General features: G+C 41.7%; 1 protein-coding gene across 2 annotated transcripts in view; it reads left to right on the forward strand.

Moving 5' to 3' along the window:
* Window positions 1-17,955, forward strand: part of SPHKAP (SPHK1 interactor, AKAP domain containing) — a 114,870-nt gene extending 96,915 nt beyond the window's left edge. For both annotated transcript variants that reach the window (XM_006119883.5, XM_006119884.5), the window contains 5 exons: window positions 5,037-5,216; window positions 9,275-9,361; window positions 12,449-12,501; window positions 12,597-12,781; window positions 15,725-17,955. In XM_006119883.5, coding sequence (XP_006119945.4) covers window positions 5,037-5,216; window positions 9,275-9,361; window positions 12,449-12,501; window positions 12,597-12,781; window positions 15,725-15,868 — 649 coding nt within the window. In that variant the 3' untranslated portion in view covers window positions 15,869-17,955. The remainder of the gene's footprint in view (window positions 1-5,036; window positions 5,217-9,274; window positions 9,362-12,448; window positions 12,502-12,596; window positions 12,782-15,724) is intronic.
* Window positions 17,956-18,684: the final 729 nt, after the last annotated feature.

Raw genomic sequence — 18,684 nt, forward strand, 5'->3', positions numbered from 1 at the left:
ATAATGAGGCTCAGCTTCCAGTTCCCGGTCCTGTGGCCACAGCAGGCCTAGCTGGGCTAGCACAGCCCCCCACCCAGGATGCATTGTGAGCAGGAGGGCCGCTCAGGCCAGCCTGGACACTGGTTAACTGTCCAGGTAAGCACCACCTGATAATGGTGATGCTTACCAGGTAACTGGTTAACCATTTACATCCCTAGGCCAAACCGGAGCTTTGCAAGGTTCCGCATGAAGACAGATGTGGGGATTTTGTGGCTTATGTAGCTCATCTGTGGTTGTAACAGAACTGCTTAATAGAAAAAGTAATAGGAGACCTTGGTTGAAATCCTGGCTCCATTTATGTCGATGGAAAAAATCACAGTGAGGCCAGGATTTCACTTCTCATCATTGGGGATAGAGGGGTCAGTAAGCTTTCAAAGCCTAGACATGTAGGAGGGGTCATTCAGGGCTTCCCACACAGGCAGGTGGGCACCATGTTACTCTTTCATGGTGTGGAAAGGGGGTGGGGAGAAGATACCACTGGAGCTGGGGAAAGGAAGATGAGAGAGCAAGGCTGTGTGCATCTGCACACTTTACATGCACTTGGGGGCAAATTCTAGTTGTGTGCATAATGTTTTCATGTAGGTAGATGAACTGAAGGATGAGTTGACTTACCTTCTGTTGTCAAACAAGTATGACCTGATCCATCTGTGCCTTTGGTGAACTATTCTTGATGTGGCCATGTGCATGCAGTGGTGGTATTTATGAAACTGAGTGTTCAGTACAGACATTTCATCCCGGGCATTCCACCAGGGCACTGAGCAGCATGGTCTCCTTGTAAAGAATTAGAGGCTGTACAGACCTTGAATGACCCTCTGTGGAAAGAAAAGAGAAGAACGGCTGAGGTTACATGACTGAAGTATTCCTCTTTCAAGTTTACTTTTACTCTGTTTAAAAGCAACCAAAAAATGCCATTGTTGTTTTGCTAACGTTTAGTACCCGATATCATTCTTTAACAATGTCTTATTTCACTTTCAGTTAGTTCATGCAGAGATGGGGAGAAAAAATAGTGAGGAAAGAAATGGAGCATATGAGAAGCTGGGAGTAGTAGGGAGCTCCTGTGTAGAGAATACATTGATCCCAATGATGGATCCACACACAAAACGCCGTATGATTCCAGTGGACTTTCTCTGAGAGGTTCAGAGCCACACGGAAAGAATGGTCAAGCTAAAATGTTGCACTTGCAGCATCTAATTCCTTAATGACTTGAAAAGAAAAAAAACGCTCCTCAGTGATAAAAACTTGGGAGAAGGATACGTTTAGGGCTAAATATCGGGTGCAGCTGACATGGCAGCAGAAGTGAAAGTAAGCAGGTGTGTCCTAGTGCGCAGCTCCAGCAAGAGCTGGCTGAGCAGCAGCAAAAGCCAGCAGGGAGCTAGTTAAAGAGCTGGCAAGGACCCAGGTTGCAATAGGACAGTACCTGTAAGAAATGTTGTTACTTTCACTGCTGCATGGTAGTAAAGGGTATGCCTTACTGCCACATTACCTCGTTGTTCAGCAGGCTAAATGATAATGGTGAATGCTTTTGTGCTGAAAGGAAGAAAGAGTATCTACATCAAGGTGGGCAATAAGCTGGAGCTGGCTTGCCATTGTTAGCTGCTTGCAGTCCTCTCCTGCATTACCTGCACATTCGCAGGTACGGGCGCTTGCCATTCCTGTTGGTAGAGGAGTGCTGTCCCAAGTCCAAGGGGACTGCAGGAAGTGACACAGACCGGGTCACCACTTCCCGCAACTCCCATTGGCTGGGAATGGTGATCTGCAGCCAACGGGAGCTGCAAGTGCCCATACCTATAGAGGCACAGGTAGGGAAAGTGGTGGAGCTAACCCTGGCAAACCACATCTGGCCCACGGGCCAGTTATTGCTCACTGCTGATCTATAGGTGTGGAACTTCCTTGTGGGAATGGGGAAGCTCATGAAAATAAGGTCCATTTTTCCGTGTACAGACCCCCGCTCATCCTACCTACAAACAACACATCCCTGTAGGTACAATATCCTCAGCTCTCTCTTGGTGCTTGCAGTCATTTCTTTAGATCTCGGAACTGAGAACAAAGTACTCCCTTTATGGAGGTCTCACTTATTAACTTCTTTTACAGAGTACAAAAGCCTGCTCTTTACTCCCTTCAGCCCAATGCTGATAAGCTTCCTCTCTCTAGTTCAAGAGTCCCCAACCTTCCTCCCAGGGCTGAGGTTAGAGTTCAACAGACTCACCCTGTTCAGATAAAGAGTTCACAGCTCTTCTCCTAGGACTGGGTTACGATTCAGTTCAGCTGTAGTCCTCAGCCAGCTTCTCCTCTTGTTAGCTGATCTGGCAGCTGCATCCCTTATAAGGCTGAGCTCTGGTAGCCTGCTGTGGCCAGATGTTCATCAGTCAGTCAGCTGCCAACCAGCCACCAAAGCTTACAAATAGGCCAAGATGATTCGTTCTTCCTAAAGAAGCCTGGCATGAGTACACTGGCCCCTGACTACTCTTAAAGGGTTAATGACCTGACCAGTCAGCCGCAAAGTTCATTTGGAACCAATCAGCAGCCAGTATTGTACAGTGTCGTGTTAAATGTCAACTATTAAAATAATGAAGAGAAAGTTTAATAAAAGCTTTGAGGACATAAGGAAACTTTCTCTGGTTGTTTCATTTAAAGTAAGATGATTAAAAGCAGCTTTTTTTCTTTTGCAGTAAAGTTTCAAAGATGTATTAAGTCAATGTAGAGCTGTAAACTTTTGAAAGAGCTACCTTAATGTTTTGTTCAGAGTCACAAACATTTCAGAGATATGAAGAACTTCCATTCCCAAGCTGTTCACAACTCTAAGGTTCTACTGTAATTTTGTAGATGCCGGAACTTGGGTTCTCAAGTCCACCTCCCAGTCCCACGCTTAAGAGCTCAAACTTCAACCAAACTGTAATGTCTATGCAACTATTTTAGTGCACAAGTATGAGTCCTGCTACCACAGGTCCGTGGACCCAGACTGGGAGGTTTGATCCTGATGAAACATAAACATTCACAGTGGCTTGTGCTACCATACAGTCTTCTGTAGGCTTACACTTATGCAAGTAAGAGCCAAATCTTTGCCTTGTAATTATTCTATTGATGCACAAGCCAGAACACTGCTCAGCTCGCCTTCCCTATATTCTGTTGACTCTGCAGTGCTATACAAGGAATAAAAGCTTGTTTAAAGTAAGGCAGTATGACTGGATACACAACACGGAGCAGCTCTGTAAAGTGCAGCATTTCGAAGACATGTTTCAGAGTACTGCTGCACGTTGAGCATAAGGATCTGACACAGTATCCTTCAGAAAATTTTCCCCTTACTTTCTGCTGTACAATGCACTGTCAACCCATCTGTCCAGACAAAAGGTAGCTGGATTTCAATGACAGCATGAACAAATAGTTAGGGAAGCACTTTGAGATCCTTCATGATGAAAGGTGCTATTGTTTATTTTAGTTCCTTATTTCATTTTCTATGAATAGATTTAATGATTTCTTAAAGGTTCAATGTTAGATTTATGTCTATGTTGTTTTGAAATAGCCAAATTTTGGTCAAAAGTTATTGAAAATTTGCTAGCTACATTTTTTTTTAAGAAGGATGTTTGCAATGTAAATAATTCAGACGTTTTTAAATTAAACATGAAGGAGAACTTTGGTCTGTAGCACAGTCAGTAGCTAGAATGTGTATGAGATGGCTTTGCACAAAGCATCTGTACTTTCCGTGTCAGAATGGATTAGGGAAAATAACGTATGTATCACATAAGAGCATATTCCTCTTCCAATTAGAGGTCCTCCAGAGACATTTAAGAGGAAATTGGACTCACATTTGAGCATAAAGTTGGTATCTTTCAGTTCTAAATATATTAATAGTGTTTTTATCAGGCATGTACTACACTTCTTTTCAGGGATTTGTATTTGGCTCAGATATGTATGTCATTTTTAATACTTTGTGATGTCTAACGCAATCATTCTTTTTTACTGTTGCACTTTAAGAAATTTAACACCATTCTTATGCAACTGGAAATGCAAAGGATGCCTCTATACTGCAGGGCTTAACTTGAAATAAGCTACACAAATTGAGCTACGTCAATTGTGTATGTTATTTAAAAATAGCTTATTTTGAGATAGGGAGCATCTACACAGCACTTATTTCAAAATAGATCACTCTTCCTCCTACTTCTCTTATTTCTTGTACAATGAGGGCTACAGGAGTCAGAGTAAGCAGTCCTCCAGCTTGACAATATTTTGACACTATTTCAAAATAACCGCCTGCAGTGTAGAGGCAGTCTAAGTTATTTCAGAATAGTGCTAGTTATTTCAAAGTAGTGTTGCAGTATAGACATACCCAAAGAGAACAAGCATCCTTAAAATACTTACTGATAACAGGATTCATTTGTTTATATTTTCAGAGCACTGTACAAACATGAAGTGCTGTCCCATATAACTGCCAAGAATTACTGGTATTCTAAAGGCATACAAAGAGATGTGTCCTTTTCATCGGGTGATGCCTGGAGTGGACGTTAGCTGACATCCCTTTTCCTACCCAGCCAAAGGACATATTTTTACATGCAAGGGTTTAAATATCCAATTACAATTAGGTCATTATACTGGCCCATCATTTGACAGCTTTAACATTTATGTGATGTGGCATTCCCAAAATAATGCAATGGTTAAATGTTATGTTTTATAGTAATGAAAGCCATTTTAATGAGAATCTTAGACCAGATTTTTAAATGATTTTGTGTAAGAAGCAATAGTCTAGCTTCTGATCTCACACCATTTTACATGGGTGAACATTCAGTTCAATGCTTGACTTCAGTAGACTTACTCTACATTTATACTGAATGGGAGATGAATCAGTTCCACAAGTATCCCCAAGAAAGTACATCCAGAAACTGACATACTCTGTCCAGCTGCTGCTTGGCTCTTTGAAAGCTTTGCTGTGCCTGAAGGCTGGAGACTCCAGTTTAAACACCTGTATTTTTCACTTACCATATCAACAATACCTTTGCTTGCAGTGTTGATACTAGAAGCAAACCAGATGCTGAAATCATGGTGGAAACAAAAACAGCTGAAGACTTTCCAAACCCTCTCAACAGCAGCGATGAAAGCACAGGCAGCTGGTCCCAGCTAGTTAATGATGAGGACAATCCTGACGATGCAAGTAGCTACTTGCAACTCAGTGAGAGATCCATGAGGTATCTGCATTCTATTTGTTTGATGTACAATAAGGACGAATCGCCAAGCTCAAGATTTGACGGTTATGTGTTAGGAATGTGAGATATGACCAAGGTGTAATCAGAACGTACAGAAAGAACTAGCTACCGAACATGTCTTCTGTTTTGCAGTGCATGTGCTGGTTCTTAGCCAGGCCTTTGTATGCATTTGTCACTAGAAACCTACACAGAAAGAACTACCCAACCCCAAGCAACTGAATAATTCCCCTACTACAAAAGGACCACTTGACAAATTAATCACCATAAGCCATGAATTGTTTTATCTACTGCTGCTTGCAAAGATGCTCATTTTGGCATCTTCTTGGCTAATTTACATTTTAGGATGTTGTACAGAGCTCTCTATTGATTGGGATAACCACAGAGTAAAATATTAGGGCTATTTTATGACTGGGACCGTATGGGTACACAGGAAATTTCTTCTTTCCCTAGAGTCCCTGAATAGGGATAGCTTTGATATAGCTACAGGGAGAAGAAGGCACAGGCCAGCAGCACTGGTGACATTAGTGTTCCCTGTCCCTTTTATACCCACACAGCTGATCAGCATAGAGACAGCAAATTCTGAACAGATGGCAGAGTTTCTGCTATATCATGCCCTTTTCTGGGTTAGCAGGTGCAATTGTGACTGACTAACAGCATCATTTTTCCTGGGGATTGCCACTGTAATGCTCTACAGTCTGCACCCCTCCCAAGCTCACACTGTCAAAAAAAAAGTCATCTGGCCCTTAGAGTTTATATACATTGCTATTAATCTGACTGGCCTTAGCCCTTTACAGATTACTATTAACTAAATGAACTCGTAGATAAAGCTAATTTTCTGGCAGCTAGCCACCTCACTCTCCTGAGCATTATGAAGACAAAGGTGAAAGTACTATATTGGCGCGTGGAAAAGCAGAGTCTAGTAGTGCGGGTTAGTTGAAAGAACGTTGAGCTTGGCTATGTATGTGAGTTTGAGCGAATGTGCAACTCATTATGTACATAGGCCCAGCCTTTAACAAATTCTTAAATGTGCAAAAATTAATATATTGTGCCTTCTGGCTTTCCCCACTGAAAAATCAATGCAGCAGCCTATCGCTCACTAATCATTGACACACTGACTTTGTAAAAGTTGATGGCAAGAGGTATACTCACTACTTTGGTGTGAGAAACTCTGTAGGGGTATGCCTACACAGCAAAGTTATTTTGAAATTACAGCCGTTATTTCGAAATAACTTTCCTAGCGTCTACCCAGCCAAACCGCTATTTTGAAATGAATTTGAAATAGTGGAGCTCTTATTTCGAATGTGGTAAACTTCATTACATGAGGAATAACGCCAAATTCGAAATAGCTATTTCGAAATAAGTGCTGTGTAGACACTTATATTGAAAGAGAAGGCCCCCAGCCCTTCCCAGGGTGCCCTGCTGGCCCCTGCAGCCTCAACCAAGAACACTCCTCTCCCTCTCCCTACTCCTTAAAGGGGTAGACTCTGGCCACAATGCCTGTGCCAGCTCCAAGCCTGCCAGCCTAGAGCCAGCAGTCATTGCCCCTAACCCAGTGGCCCCAAAACAGGAGCCAGCAAGCCACTGGCAGCCAGCCCTCCACCGCTCCCCATGAGCAGTCTGCCAGCTCCTAGGAGGCTGCCGGGGCCCGGAAAAGGCAGGCTCCTACCTGGTCCATGGTGGAGATCATGGACCTTATTCAGGTTTGGGGGGGATGCCTCCAACGACCATGATCTCTGCACTAGACGGAGGAACACAGCTGTCTATGGCAGGATAGCTGCCAGCCTGGCCACCAGAGGCCACATGGAACCCAGGAGCAGGTTTGCATGAAAATCAAGATGGTCCAGCGAGACCCCCCAACCCTGAGCCCTGAGCTTCCCCTCCCCTTTCTTCTCCATGCTTCCCCCTTCCAGCTCCCTCCTCCCAGGTTTCTTCCTCCCCTCTTCCACCCTCACATCTCCCATCTCCCACCTCCTTTCCTCAGTCTCACCAGAGTTTCATTCCCTCCCCCCCAGTTTTGTTAAATAAAGAGAGTTTGTGATCATGAAAATACATGTATTTTATTTGACATCAGAAAGGGGGAGGGGTAAGTGGAAAGATGTGAGGGAGGAATGAGGCACAAGCCCCTAGTGGGGCAGACCAGGGAGACTCTTAGTGCTCCTCGGGGTGGAAACTCTCCCGCAGGGCCTCCTGGATACTGACAGCCCCCCGATGGACCTCCCGGATGGCAGCCTGCAGAAAATGCAGCCAGGCTCGCAGCAACGTGTCCACGAGAAGCACCAGAGTGCCCAGGGGCAGCTCTGGCTCCATGTTGCAGAGTGCTGTGGTGTCCCGAGTGAGGACGACCAGAGCACGCAGAGACAAAATGCTTTGCTATCCCTCACTGAGGTAGGCAAGCAAGCAGGGAAAGCTGAGAACTGGCTGTCTGGGGAGGAGGTCCCTTTAAGCACAGGCCTCAGATAGCCTCAGGCAGCAGCCACACAAAGTAACTCCTGAACTGATGCCCTGCCGGACCTGGTTCTGGCTGGCCTTTAATGCGATTTAGCACTCAGTGTGGACGTGCTATTTTGAAATAGCAAACAGCCATTCCAGAATGCATTTTGTGTGTAGACATGTTATTTCTAAATGAGCTATTTTGAAATAACTATTCCAAAATAAGATGTTTCAAAATAATGCTGTAATATAGACATACCCTAGGAGTTTTAGTTGAAATAGACTGGTTCAATTTCAGCCCTGTAACATAGGATCCATTATTAGTGTTAAAATGCACTGGGGTCAGAAAATACACAGCATCTTGATTATATTATTATGTCGCTAGCATGATAATCTAATTCATGATGGTGTCATGTGATGAACCAGCGTCATCATATCCAACAACCTGAGATGAAAAGATTTGTTCTTGCAATGTAACTAAAGAGAATGCTTCCAAATATTATTGCTCCCACTGAATAGTGGTCCTGGTTAAAATCTCAGTCAGTTTCAAGCTGACCAGGAACATAAAACAGATTGTCACTTGTGATAGGGAAGGGTAAAAAGCCTGTTAAAAGGGAAAAGTGGCAGCTGAGACAGGGCAGCTGCAAACTAATTAAGGGCCAGGTGAGCTGAATTAGGCTGCTACAGGGCATCTTTAAAAGCCTTCCCTAGGGCAGCAGGAGAGAGAGTGGAGGAGGAGGAGGAGTAAACAACCCGGTGAGAAGGAAACTCAGAGAAGCAGAACAGGAGGAACCTCCAGCCCTGCCAAAGGCTGCAGGGGGCGGTGAGGGGCTCGAGCAGGAAGTGTTGAATGGCTCCCTATCCCCATGGGACTAGAAGAGGGCTTACTACTCAGCTGTGACTGGCCCAGGATTTCAGCCCAATACACTATTCTTTATGCTGAGGGCCAGGAAGGCCCATGGCTAAAACCTCTGCATGTGAGAGCCCTGTCGTAGCCCCCAAAGGGTGAGATAGTGGATGGAACAGGGGTTAGGGTCCCAGGAGGGGACTGACCCAGTCACACACTGTATGTATGTGTTCCATCAGCTTCCCAGCAGTGTTCATATGTGATTTACTGCACTGAAACAATTTCCCTTCTTATGGTTATGGAGTTACCCACAAAGTAAGTAGTGCCTACCCCATCATGTTCAGAGGTATCTGAATCTCTGCAAGTGTATCCAGGACATCTCTAACTGCTTGATAGTTGTGCTGTATGAGAATTCATGCAGCTTGTTTTCTGTGAAAGGTTAGATGTTGGACTAAAATTCACATATCACTGCATAAGCCAGTAAAAAGATTGGGTCCACTATTCTTTTTTTTCAGTTTAGAGCATCACTGGATGCATAACTCATCTAGAACTATTGTAAACATGTCAGTATCTTTTTTCTTGGGAATCATTTGTTGAGCAAGACTGGGATAATATGTCCTGGTTTTGTGTAACCTGGATTCAAAGCTGTAAATCTGTAAACCAGCGGGCCATTTCATTTATTTTTCTTTGTACATTAATTAGAAAATGTATGGATCTGTGATAGTGCAGATTGGCACTAATATTTAAACTTTTGCTTTGTCAGCAATGGCAACAGCAGTACCACTAGCAGTCTTGGCATTATGGACCTGGAAATTTATCAGGAAAACATACCCTCTTCTCCTATGATTAAGTAAGTAGCCACTAAAATGAAGTCTAATATTTAGAAACATCATTCCAATTTCAGCTGAAAATCATTTATTATCCAAAATGTGCCCAAACCCCTGCTTATTAATACTTCTAACTCTGTGTAAGTCTTTAGTCTTAGATAAATTCACATTCAGGTACCCTTATGCAGAGTGACAGTACTAGCCTATGGTTAGGCTGTTCTTGGTGGTCATCTTGAAGGATATATTTCTACCATGTCCTGTGTTTAAACGTGGAATTAACTAAGTTATTAACTTCCCACTACATAAACACTGCCTTAAACATAAGTTTCTCAAAGGCTTTTCCAAATAGCAGTTAAGACCAGTACAGCAGAGTCAATTAATTTAAGCCAGAGAAAGAGAAACCATAATATACTTTACAAGATGATGCATTAGCCCAAGACACTCTTTATCCACTGTCTATGGGCATGATTCTACCAAGCTTGCTCAAAAGCAATAAAGTTATAAAGAGATGTGCAAATGCCTGCATAAAGATTCTAGTTCCCTGAAACATGGTATAATCTACTGGAAAGTGATAAAATGCGGTGGGATAATTGTAGAAATTAATATACTGTACCATCATGCAGAGAAGACGGTTACTTTGTGTAGTGGCTGATCCCAGAAACGCCACTCAATCCCCTAATGGATCCCAAACCATTTTTAAATCATTAAGGATCTAGCTTCTCCTGTGAGTCAAAGATTCTGACCTTTCTGATATAAACATAGATCAGTCATCTTTCTGCAGAATCAGAATCAAAAATATTCTTTTTCAGCTGTAGGCTGAGGATGGTAGCGATAATAAAACATTTGCGCCTTTCTGCCAACACCATAGAGTGCTGGCTGCTGCCCAGATGCAGTGCCTGTAGAACTAAGTGTTCTCGGTCACTAGCCAGCTATTGGTGGATTTATCAGATCTCAGAAAAGAAACGAGATTCTGGGAAGACAGAGGTGAGGAAAAGCAGGAAAAGCTTGGCAGTCTGTAATTACAGAAAGCACAGATAAGACATAGAACAGTTTAATATTGGAATGGAATATTTAAGACATAGGGGGGCAAGAGAGCCTCCACAGGATTAATCCCGCCTGCAAGGGGGGTTAATCCAGCCCGTGGCCACCCTGCTGCTCTCCCGTCCCCAGGCAAATTGAGGCCTAGGGACGGGGAAGTGCCTGACTTCTCCTTCTTTCCCCCTTCCTCCCCCCTGACCCGCCAGGGATGTGCAGCACCTAGAGTGAACCACCGGCTGTATTGAACTGCTAGTGGTTCACTCTAGGCACCATGCACCCTGTGCAGGGTGGGGGTAAGGGGTGAGAAACTTTGCATGCTTCCCTGCCCCCAGGCCTTGATTGGTTTGGGGGGAGGGGGAGTGCCCAAAGTCTCCTACCGCTGCTAGGGGCACGCAGCACCAAGAGGGAACTGCCAACTGTTCAAAACGGGGCAGGAGGCAAAGACTTCACACATTCTCCCTGACCCCAGGCCAAACAGGAACACAGAAGTGTCCTGGCCCTGGCCCTGCCCCTTCTCGGGCTGCCTAGGGCCACTTCAACACCCACTCTTGATCTAAGAAGATTTTTTATTGTAGATTCATGCTCATACACATATGCCAAGGTACTCACGATAAACCACACAGTGAACACTGCCATTTTAACTTTCCCCTGTATGTGGCAGCAGCTCATATATATATAATCTTGCTTCCAAGTAACATTTTAATTTGAGAGTATGATTCTGCAGACTTTTTTAGGGGGATGATAGTAGTTCTTCCAGCCAAATGGTACACATGCACAATCTCTCTTAAGTACAGGTTGGGATCCTGTATAAATCTATACAGCAGACACTAACTCCCCTCTATAAATATGAAGAGACTGTAACTTTATCGGATTTACAGCCTTCTGCAATAAGCAGACAGGTATGACCAAAGCTGTGCACTTTTGCAGCCACTCAGGAGAGAGTCACATGCTGTCCAGCTGATTAGCAGAGTGCCCACAGCTAGGTTCTATTTCTCTGCTAGTGGTACACATTCAAACATGCATTGGTGCACATAAAATTATTCTGCACATGAATGAATATGGATGAAAAGATTAGAGGGAACATTGGTGTGGATCTACTCTTCCAAAAAGGGAGGGAAGGGAGCATGGGGTTCTGTGACTCTAAATATGTAGTGTCCCCTCTGCTGTCTACCAGCAAATGAAATAAGGACTTCTCGAAACTTTAGGAAAATATTGCAATAATGCAATTATCAAAACAGAGCTGATATGGTAAGATAATGACAATCATTGAAGGCACTTGCTTGTGACAGGCACAAAAGGAAAGCAAGATCTAAAAAGATGCAGCATGGGTGGAACATTGTAATACATGGCCTTGTCACAAGACATGTTGTTTCTTATCACAATTACACAATGGCAACAATAATGATACACTGATTTTCATGAAGTGTTATGTACAAGGCACTCTGCAAGCAGTATGTCATACTCTAGTGAAAACACTGTGTGGTATGTACCCGGAGCTGCATCTCCCCCCATATTACCATTTTTGCAATGTTAGGGTATGTCTAGATGACATGGCTCCATCAACAGAGCCATGTAAATGAGCTTTCTAGACATAGGGAAATGAAGTGGCGATTTAAATAATCGCTGCTTCATTTACATCAAAATGGCCACCACGCTGTACCGATCAGTTGTTTGGTGGCAGAGCGTGGTAGTCTGGACCCTCCGTGGTCAACAAGGGAAGCCCTTGTCGACCGCCCTGGTAAACCTCATTCCACGAGGCATAACGGGGCAGTTGACAAGGGCTTCCCTTGTCAACCGCGGAGCGTCCAGACTACTGTGCTGTGCCTCCAAACAGCTGATCGCCACAGCGCGGTTGCCATTTTGATGTAAATGAAGCAGCAATTATTTAAATCGCTGCTTCATTTCCCTATGTCTAGAAAGATCATCTACATGGCTCCGAGCCATGTTGTCTAGACATACCCGTAGAGATTAAAATTTTACATAAGACAAAATTATCACCTCAACTGTAAGGAAATAATGCTTTATTGTTCCTAATATTACTAACAACAGGTTTGTTGGTGTTTGTTTTTAAGTGAATTAGCTGAAGAAGAGACTTTCCTGAAAGAACAGCCAGAAAACATAGAGGGTAAGTTGAAATGTATCAGTTGTGAGATAGACATTTTACTTGGTGTAGGGCTTTTGAGGTGAATACCCGTAACTGCATAGTGACTACTTTTTCAGAAAGTACTTCTGGGCTATCAGTGGGAACAGCCAATGATCAAAAAGACTTACTGGTGATCAACTTTGACCTGGCGCCAGAGTGTCCGGACACAGAGCTACGAACCACTCTTCAATGGATTGCTGCTTCTGAACTTGGAATACCAACCATCTATTTTCAAAAATCTCAGGAAAACAGGATTGAAAAGGTAGTATTTTCAGCATGGGGCATGACCTTCAGCTACATAATCTCTGAACTGTAAATCAGAAGTATATAACAACGATGAAATTCCTCAGCTGGGGGGAGGGGGTCTTACAGCTGTTACATGTGGCTGAAAAGAAGTCACCACTTAGCATTAGACCCCTCAAATAGAGTACGGTGCACACTAGTGAAGCAGATTTCACCTAATAAGGTCTGCCATTCCATGGCATGAAAGTGTCAGTTGCATGAATCAGGACAGTGTTAACAAAAAAAAAGGCCATTCGTCAGGCTATTCTTGGACAGAACCAAGTGGTTACATGGAGTTTAACAAGTGCCATGCAAGGTCTTAGTCTCCACTTAAGCCAGTTGAGCAGAATCCTGATCCCACTGATATCGATGGCAATCGGAGCAGAATTTGACATGGGACATAGGTAGTGCATAATACTCCATAGGGACCTCATACATGGTGATGAATTTCACTTCCAAAAAATGAAAGAGGGTCTTGTTTACAGTGCTTGATTTAGCATTGGTCGCTTGATAGTGGCTCTACACCAAGGGTGGAGAACCTAAAGCCTAGGGACCGGATGCAACCCCAGGCTTGCCTGGATCTGACCCTCAAGGCTCAGGGCTACCCATGAGCATTGAGGAGCCTGCACTGGCATTCCAGCCCCTCCCCCACTAAGCCCTATGGGGATGGAGCACACAAAATCTACTAGCCGGGCCCCTCTAGACTCTGGTGTGTGAGGGGAATGTGGGGAGTGTCTTTCTGCCTCTCAGTTGGGAGCTACGTCAATGAGAGGCCTTTCTTGTTTGGTTGGTTGTTTAGTTTTGCTTCACATTTGTGTCTAGCTCCTGAACTGATTTTTCTGTGGGTCAGCAGCCCTCCATCCAAATAAGGTTCCCCATCCTTGCTCTACTCCAACATTGAATCTCCCCTATTCCGGAGCCACACTGCTTCAACCCCAACATGTTAGAGCCACTTCATACATGACTGAGCTTGTGATTAGATGCGCAAGGACCCCAGGAGCCATTCCTGCAGATAGGAAGAGTTGGAGCACAGTTCTGTGCAGAGCAGAGCTCCTTTTCCACAACCACCCACTTAAAGAAATTCTCCTGGGGCAGGTCCATTGGCTTTATAGTCCCTTTGTTTCAGGGGGGTTAGTCCCTCTGTTAGTCTGTAATCGAAAAAACTTTAAAAATAATGAACAGTCTTGCAGCACCTTAAAGACCAACACAAAATGTAGATGGGATCCTGAGCTTTTGTGGGCACAACCCACTTCTTCTGATTAATCTCTTTGTGTTAGTGAAGCTGCAGCACAGTGAACACTTGGCCCTCCAGTGTTCAAATATACAAGAAAGCATAGAGATCTACTGTTTACTCTGCACAATTCAGAGGCTTTTCTCAAGTCTTTTATAAAATCCATAATGGCTTATCCTCTGAATATGCATGTTTAAATTGCAGCAATCAGCTTTCCACAAGAGTACCTACGCCAGTTAAAAATGACAGTCCTTCAGGACTGAGGCTTTAGCTACAAATTAAACATCACTTTTGATAGCCACCGGTATGAAGGCATAACTATCTTTAGATGGAGAAGTGGACAGATTTTTCAAACCCTTTTAAGTTTCATTATAGTGTTTTTCCAAAGCATGTAGGTTCAGAATGGCCTGCAGTTTCATATCCCTGCAGCTTGTTTACTCTCCCTAAATGATAATCACAGGATGCCATTTCAAACAGGTTATGGCTGTCAAAGACTGTCCCTTTCCCATGGTCAGTGTTAAAAGTTCCATCTAGCCATCAAGTTTACAGAAATGTCAGAGTATTTAAATAAATTAATGACAGAAAAAATTACAGTCAATATTTTGACATTTTAAAATAATATCTGTGTGAAAATCATTTTATGTAGTAGAGATATTTGGTATTTCTTGAGTATATGCATTTGGGAATCATAAACATAATTTAAAATGCATTCAGCAGCAACTGTCCAAATTGCATCTTATTTAAGAAGCAGCTGTCAGCTTTACCCATGTGCTTTTGCAAGCAGTTAATTCAATTGCTAAAATACACTAGAGAATAATGAAGTACATCCTGCCTACAAAGCTGCTCTTGGAAACCACATGCTTATTACATATAATTAAAATACATATTAAAGGTTTAGGACTCCATATGTAAATAGCAAACAGATACATGAGCTACAAATACACAATATTTTCTTGTGTGGTTTAAAACCAGAAGATGTATAAAGAGGAGCCTAATTAGTTATTGATTGTGAAATTCAAGGAAATGAAAAGCTTTGATTTTCATTTCCAAGCCAGAAAAAAGATAGGCCAGATGCATGACATTATGACATTCTATTAAAATAGGAAAGCACAAAAGTGGCTATAATGTAGGATTTTTTCCAGCTGCTTAAACCTATAAATGAAATGTAACCAAGAAAGAATACCAATTACAATAACAAAAAAGAGAAGTATTTTTCCTTCAAATCTGAGCCCTTTAGGTTGGATCCCTGGGGTTGTGCAAGATATAGTACCTATTATTTTGATAATGTGCTGTCAATATCATGGAAAGTTATAATTATTTACCAGGGTTAAAGATCTCACATAGCAGTAAAGAGGAATAACTTCACTAATTATAACAGAGTTGCTCTTGATTTAACTGGTGTCATTAAGAATAGAATCTAGCTCTCTCAGATTATAGACTTTCAGAAATGAAATGCAAAGTTTCCAGCTGTCCAAAAGTAGACATCTTTCAGCTCCATATTTTATAGACAGAACCCTCAGCATATTGCATTGCTATTGTGTTTATGCAGTGCCGGAAACAGTGGAGTTCTGATCCCTGGCAGGACTCAGTAATGTCATCATACTCTAAAGAATTATTTGCATGTATTTATTTAACAAAAGCTGTTAATACACATTGAATGAAATCAAATCCTAAACGTGCCATTTTATCTAGTTTCTAGATGTTGTGCGGTTAGTTCACCAGAAGTCCTGGAAAGTGGGCGATATCTTTCATGCGGTGGTACAATACTGCAAGCAACATGAGGAAAGCAGGGAGGGGATGCCTAGCCTCTTTGACTGGCTTCTTGAATTGGGATAAGAAACCTCACAAATGTTCATCATTTTTATTTTAATCCAGCTTAAGTGGCAGTCGTTTGTGTAATGCTCTTTCAAACATCAGTGCATAAAACAAGCAGAGATATACAAACTCTGCTGACACCATGCACACAACTGTACACTGAGCAAAGTGAAATCAAGGTGCACCATATACTGTTATATCATGTGGAGAAACTTTGACATATTGTACTTTCGGATGTACTGTATTAGCAGAGGATGCCCTTGAAGTCAATGGATAATATGAAGGATGGATGAAAATAGAATGTACTTCTGTAATCAAATATTCCATTAATATCCTTTGATTATTTCAACCAACTGAAATGAAATTATATACCAATAACTTTCAGTTTTTAAAACATTAATATTTGTACAAGTTAACTATTAGAACACTTGTGTTTTTCAGATAGCCAGCCAAATGTGTGCTTAGAAGAATGTGCATCTTTAGATAAATAATATAGATCTATATAAGTATTTTTTTAAATTCTCAATTCTCAAAGTAGAAGACTTTGAACCATTAGAGTGACCTTACAGGTAGATGATACAATAACCAACTGCTGAAAATGCACTATAATTTTCTTATGAGAGACCATTTATTTCTTCTCCATAGTCTTTCACCATACTTGTGTTCTTCTGGAGGAACTGAAATCCAGACACTCAAATATTACTCTAAAACATTCTGATTCCTTTCCATTTCAAGCAGAGGCAGTTTGGACCTGTCGATAATTAGAAGATACGGGTTCTATCCGAGCTCTGACCTGCTGTGTCAGCTTGAGCAAGTCACGTCATCTCTATCCTCAGTTTCCCTATATGTGAAAAGGGGGTGATGACAGCTATTTCCTTAAAGTGCTTTAAGATCTAAGGTTAAAAAGCACTATATAAAAGCATATGACATTATTTTAGTCTAATTGATTCTTAAAAAGAAAAATCAACTGAATATAGTGCTACCTGCAAAACTGATTATATTGTCATACGTATGCCTGGGCCTAAGTGTTGATTTTGTTTTTATTACTTACAAGAATACAGAATGATTCTTAGCATCGATAAGTACATGTTTACTTTAGGGCTACCTACTCATTTTGGATATATATGTTTGGAATAAAAATTATAGTTGCTGTTATTACAATAACATTGATATAACTGCAGTGGACTGCTGTTGAGAAGATCCGTTAGTATTATGCATGTAATTATAAATTCTCTTGACTCTGCCAAAGAGCTTGGTTTTGAATTTAAAGGGGAAAAAAGTGTATTGCAGCAAAAGTCCTATTGTTTGAATTTCACATATATTGTGATTTGCTTCTTTGAAAACACATTCATTTTTGTTTCCCCCTACAATAAACATTGTAATAGAAATTCTACCTGTATTTCCCTGATAAAATATGACAGAGATAATTTATTTTCCTTTTTTCAGTATATGCGTCTGTAATTTTTCCTGAAATAATTATCCTTTTGCACTAAATATTTTTTTGAAAATGTTGAAGTAGTTTTAAATAAATTATGAAAAAGAGCCATACTATCATTGTTACCACCATTAAATCCATTTTCACCCTCTCCAAGTCATTTGCTGAGGGGAAAGAATTGTCATTGAATCAACATCTGTAGTTATGTGATAAAGGTACATGGCTAACTCTACATTTACTCTACACAGTATTCACAAAACAGTAAAGGTCATTTTACTGCCAATATAAAGGTTGATCTATTATATATACTAAGTTTAACTGTACATCTATTGGGCCCATACCTGATAAGTGTTGACACTCCACAGCTCCTGTTGGTGCCAGTGGAAGTTGTGGGCACTCAGCATCTCTGACAGGCTGGTTGTTAATGACCTAAGTGCATAGTGTTACAGATGGGAAGTACTTTTGTTTGTTCTGATAAATGGGAAAAGGTATTTATTTTTAGACAAAATCCGATTAGTTGTCAGTATATGAACTTTTGCTGTGCTAGAATACATGTTTACTTATCCTACAAAGCACAACTATCATGACTCAGTTGTAACAGTGTGATGAAGTTACTTCTGTACAGTAGTTCTTAATGTGGCAATCTAATCAGAAATAAATTTGTGTTATAGTATGTGTCTCCTCTGCTTTTCTACAAGGTGTTGATGTGTTTTATTACATATTGGAAATGGACAGAATAGCAGTGTAATACATTTTATTGGACCAACTAGACAATATTCATGACATAATCCGATAGCCTTTCCAAATGTGCTTTTGCTGACTGCCATGTCTTCTAATTGGCCCTTACACCAAAGATGTCAATGGAAGTTAATGTCCTTCATCTCAAAGGCACCCCCCCCCCAGTTTTATTTATTTATGTTCTAATTTTCCAAAGTGCTGTTCATGTTTAGTGCTCATTGACTTCAGTGGGATTTTGTAGCGGCCCAGGATCTCTGAAAAATCAAGCCACAACTTGTATCTACTTGGAGTTCTGTTTTTAAAAAGCCATGGAATGGGTCATTAGATCTTAACAGATATCAGAAACCAAACCGGGTCGGACTTGGCAATATATTGATGTGTAATTTTGAAAGAGGCTCTGATGTAACAGGAAATGAATTAGTAATAAACCAATATCCCTGCACATTATCAGAAGGATCTGTTGGGCTGGAGGTAAGGTCATATTCAGGTTAGTTGTAGCTATGTTGGTCCCAGGCTATTAGAGACACAAGGTGGGTGAGAATTTTTTTTACTGAACCAACTTCTGTTGATGCACTAGACAAGCTTTAGAGCTACACAAAGGAGATCTGTTCTCTTCTGTTGGGACAGTAAAGATACTATCTCACCCACCTTGTCTATACTAAAG

This window comes from Pelodiscus sinensis, chromosome 10 (assembly GCF_052426305.1).
Source record: "Pelodiscus sinensis isolate ZL-2025 chromosome 10, ASM5242630v1, whole genome shotgun sequence".
NCBI lineage: Eukaryota > Metazoa > Chordata > Testudines > Trionychidae > Pelodiscus > Pelodiscus sinensis.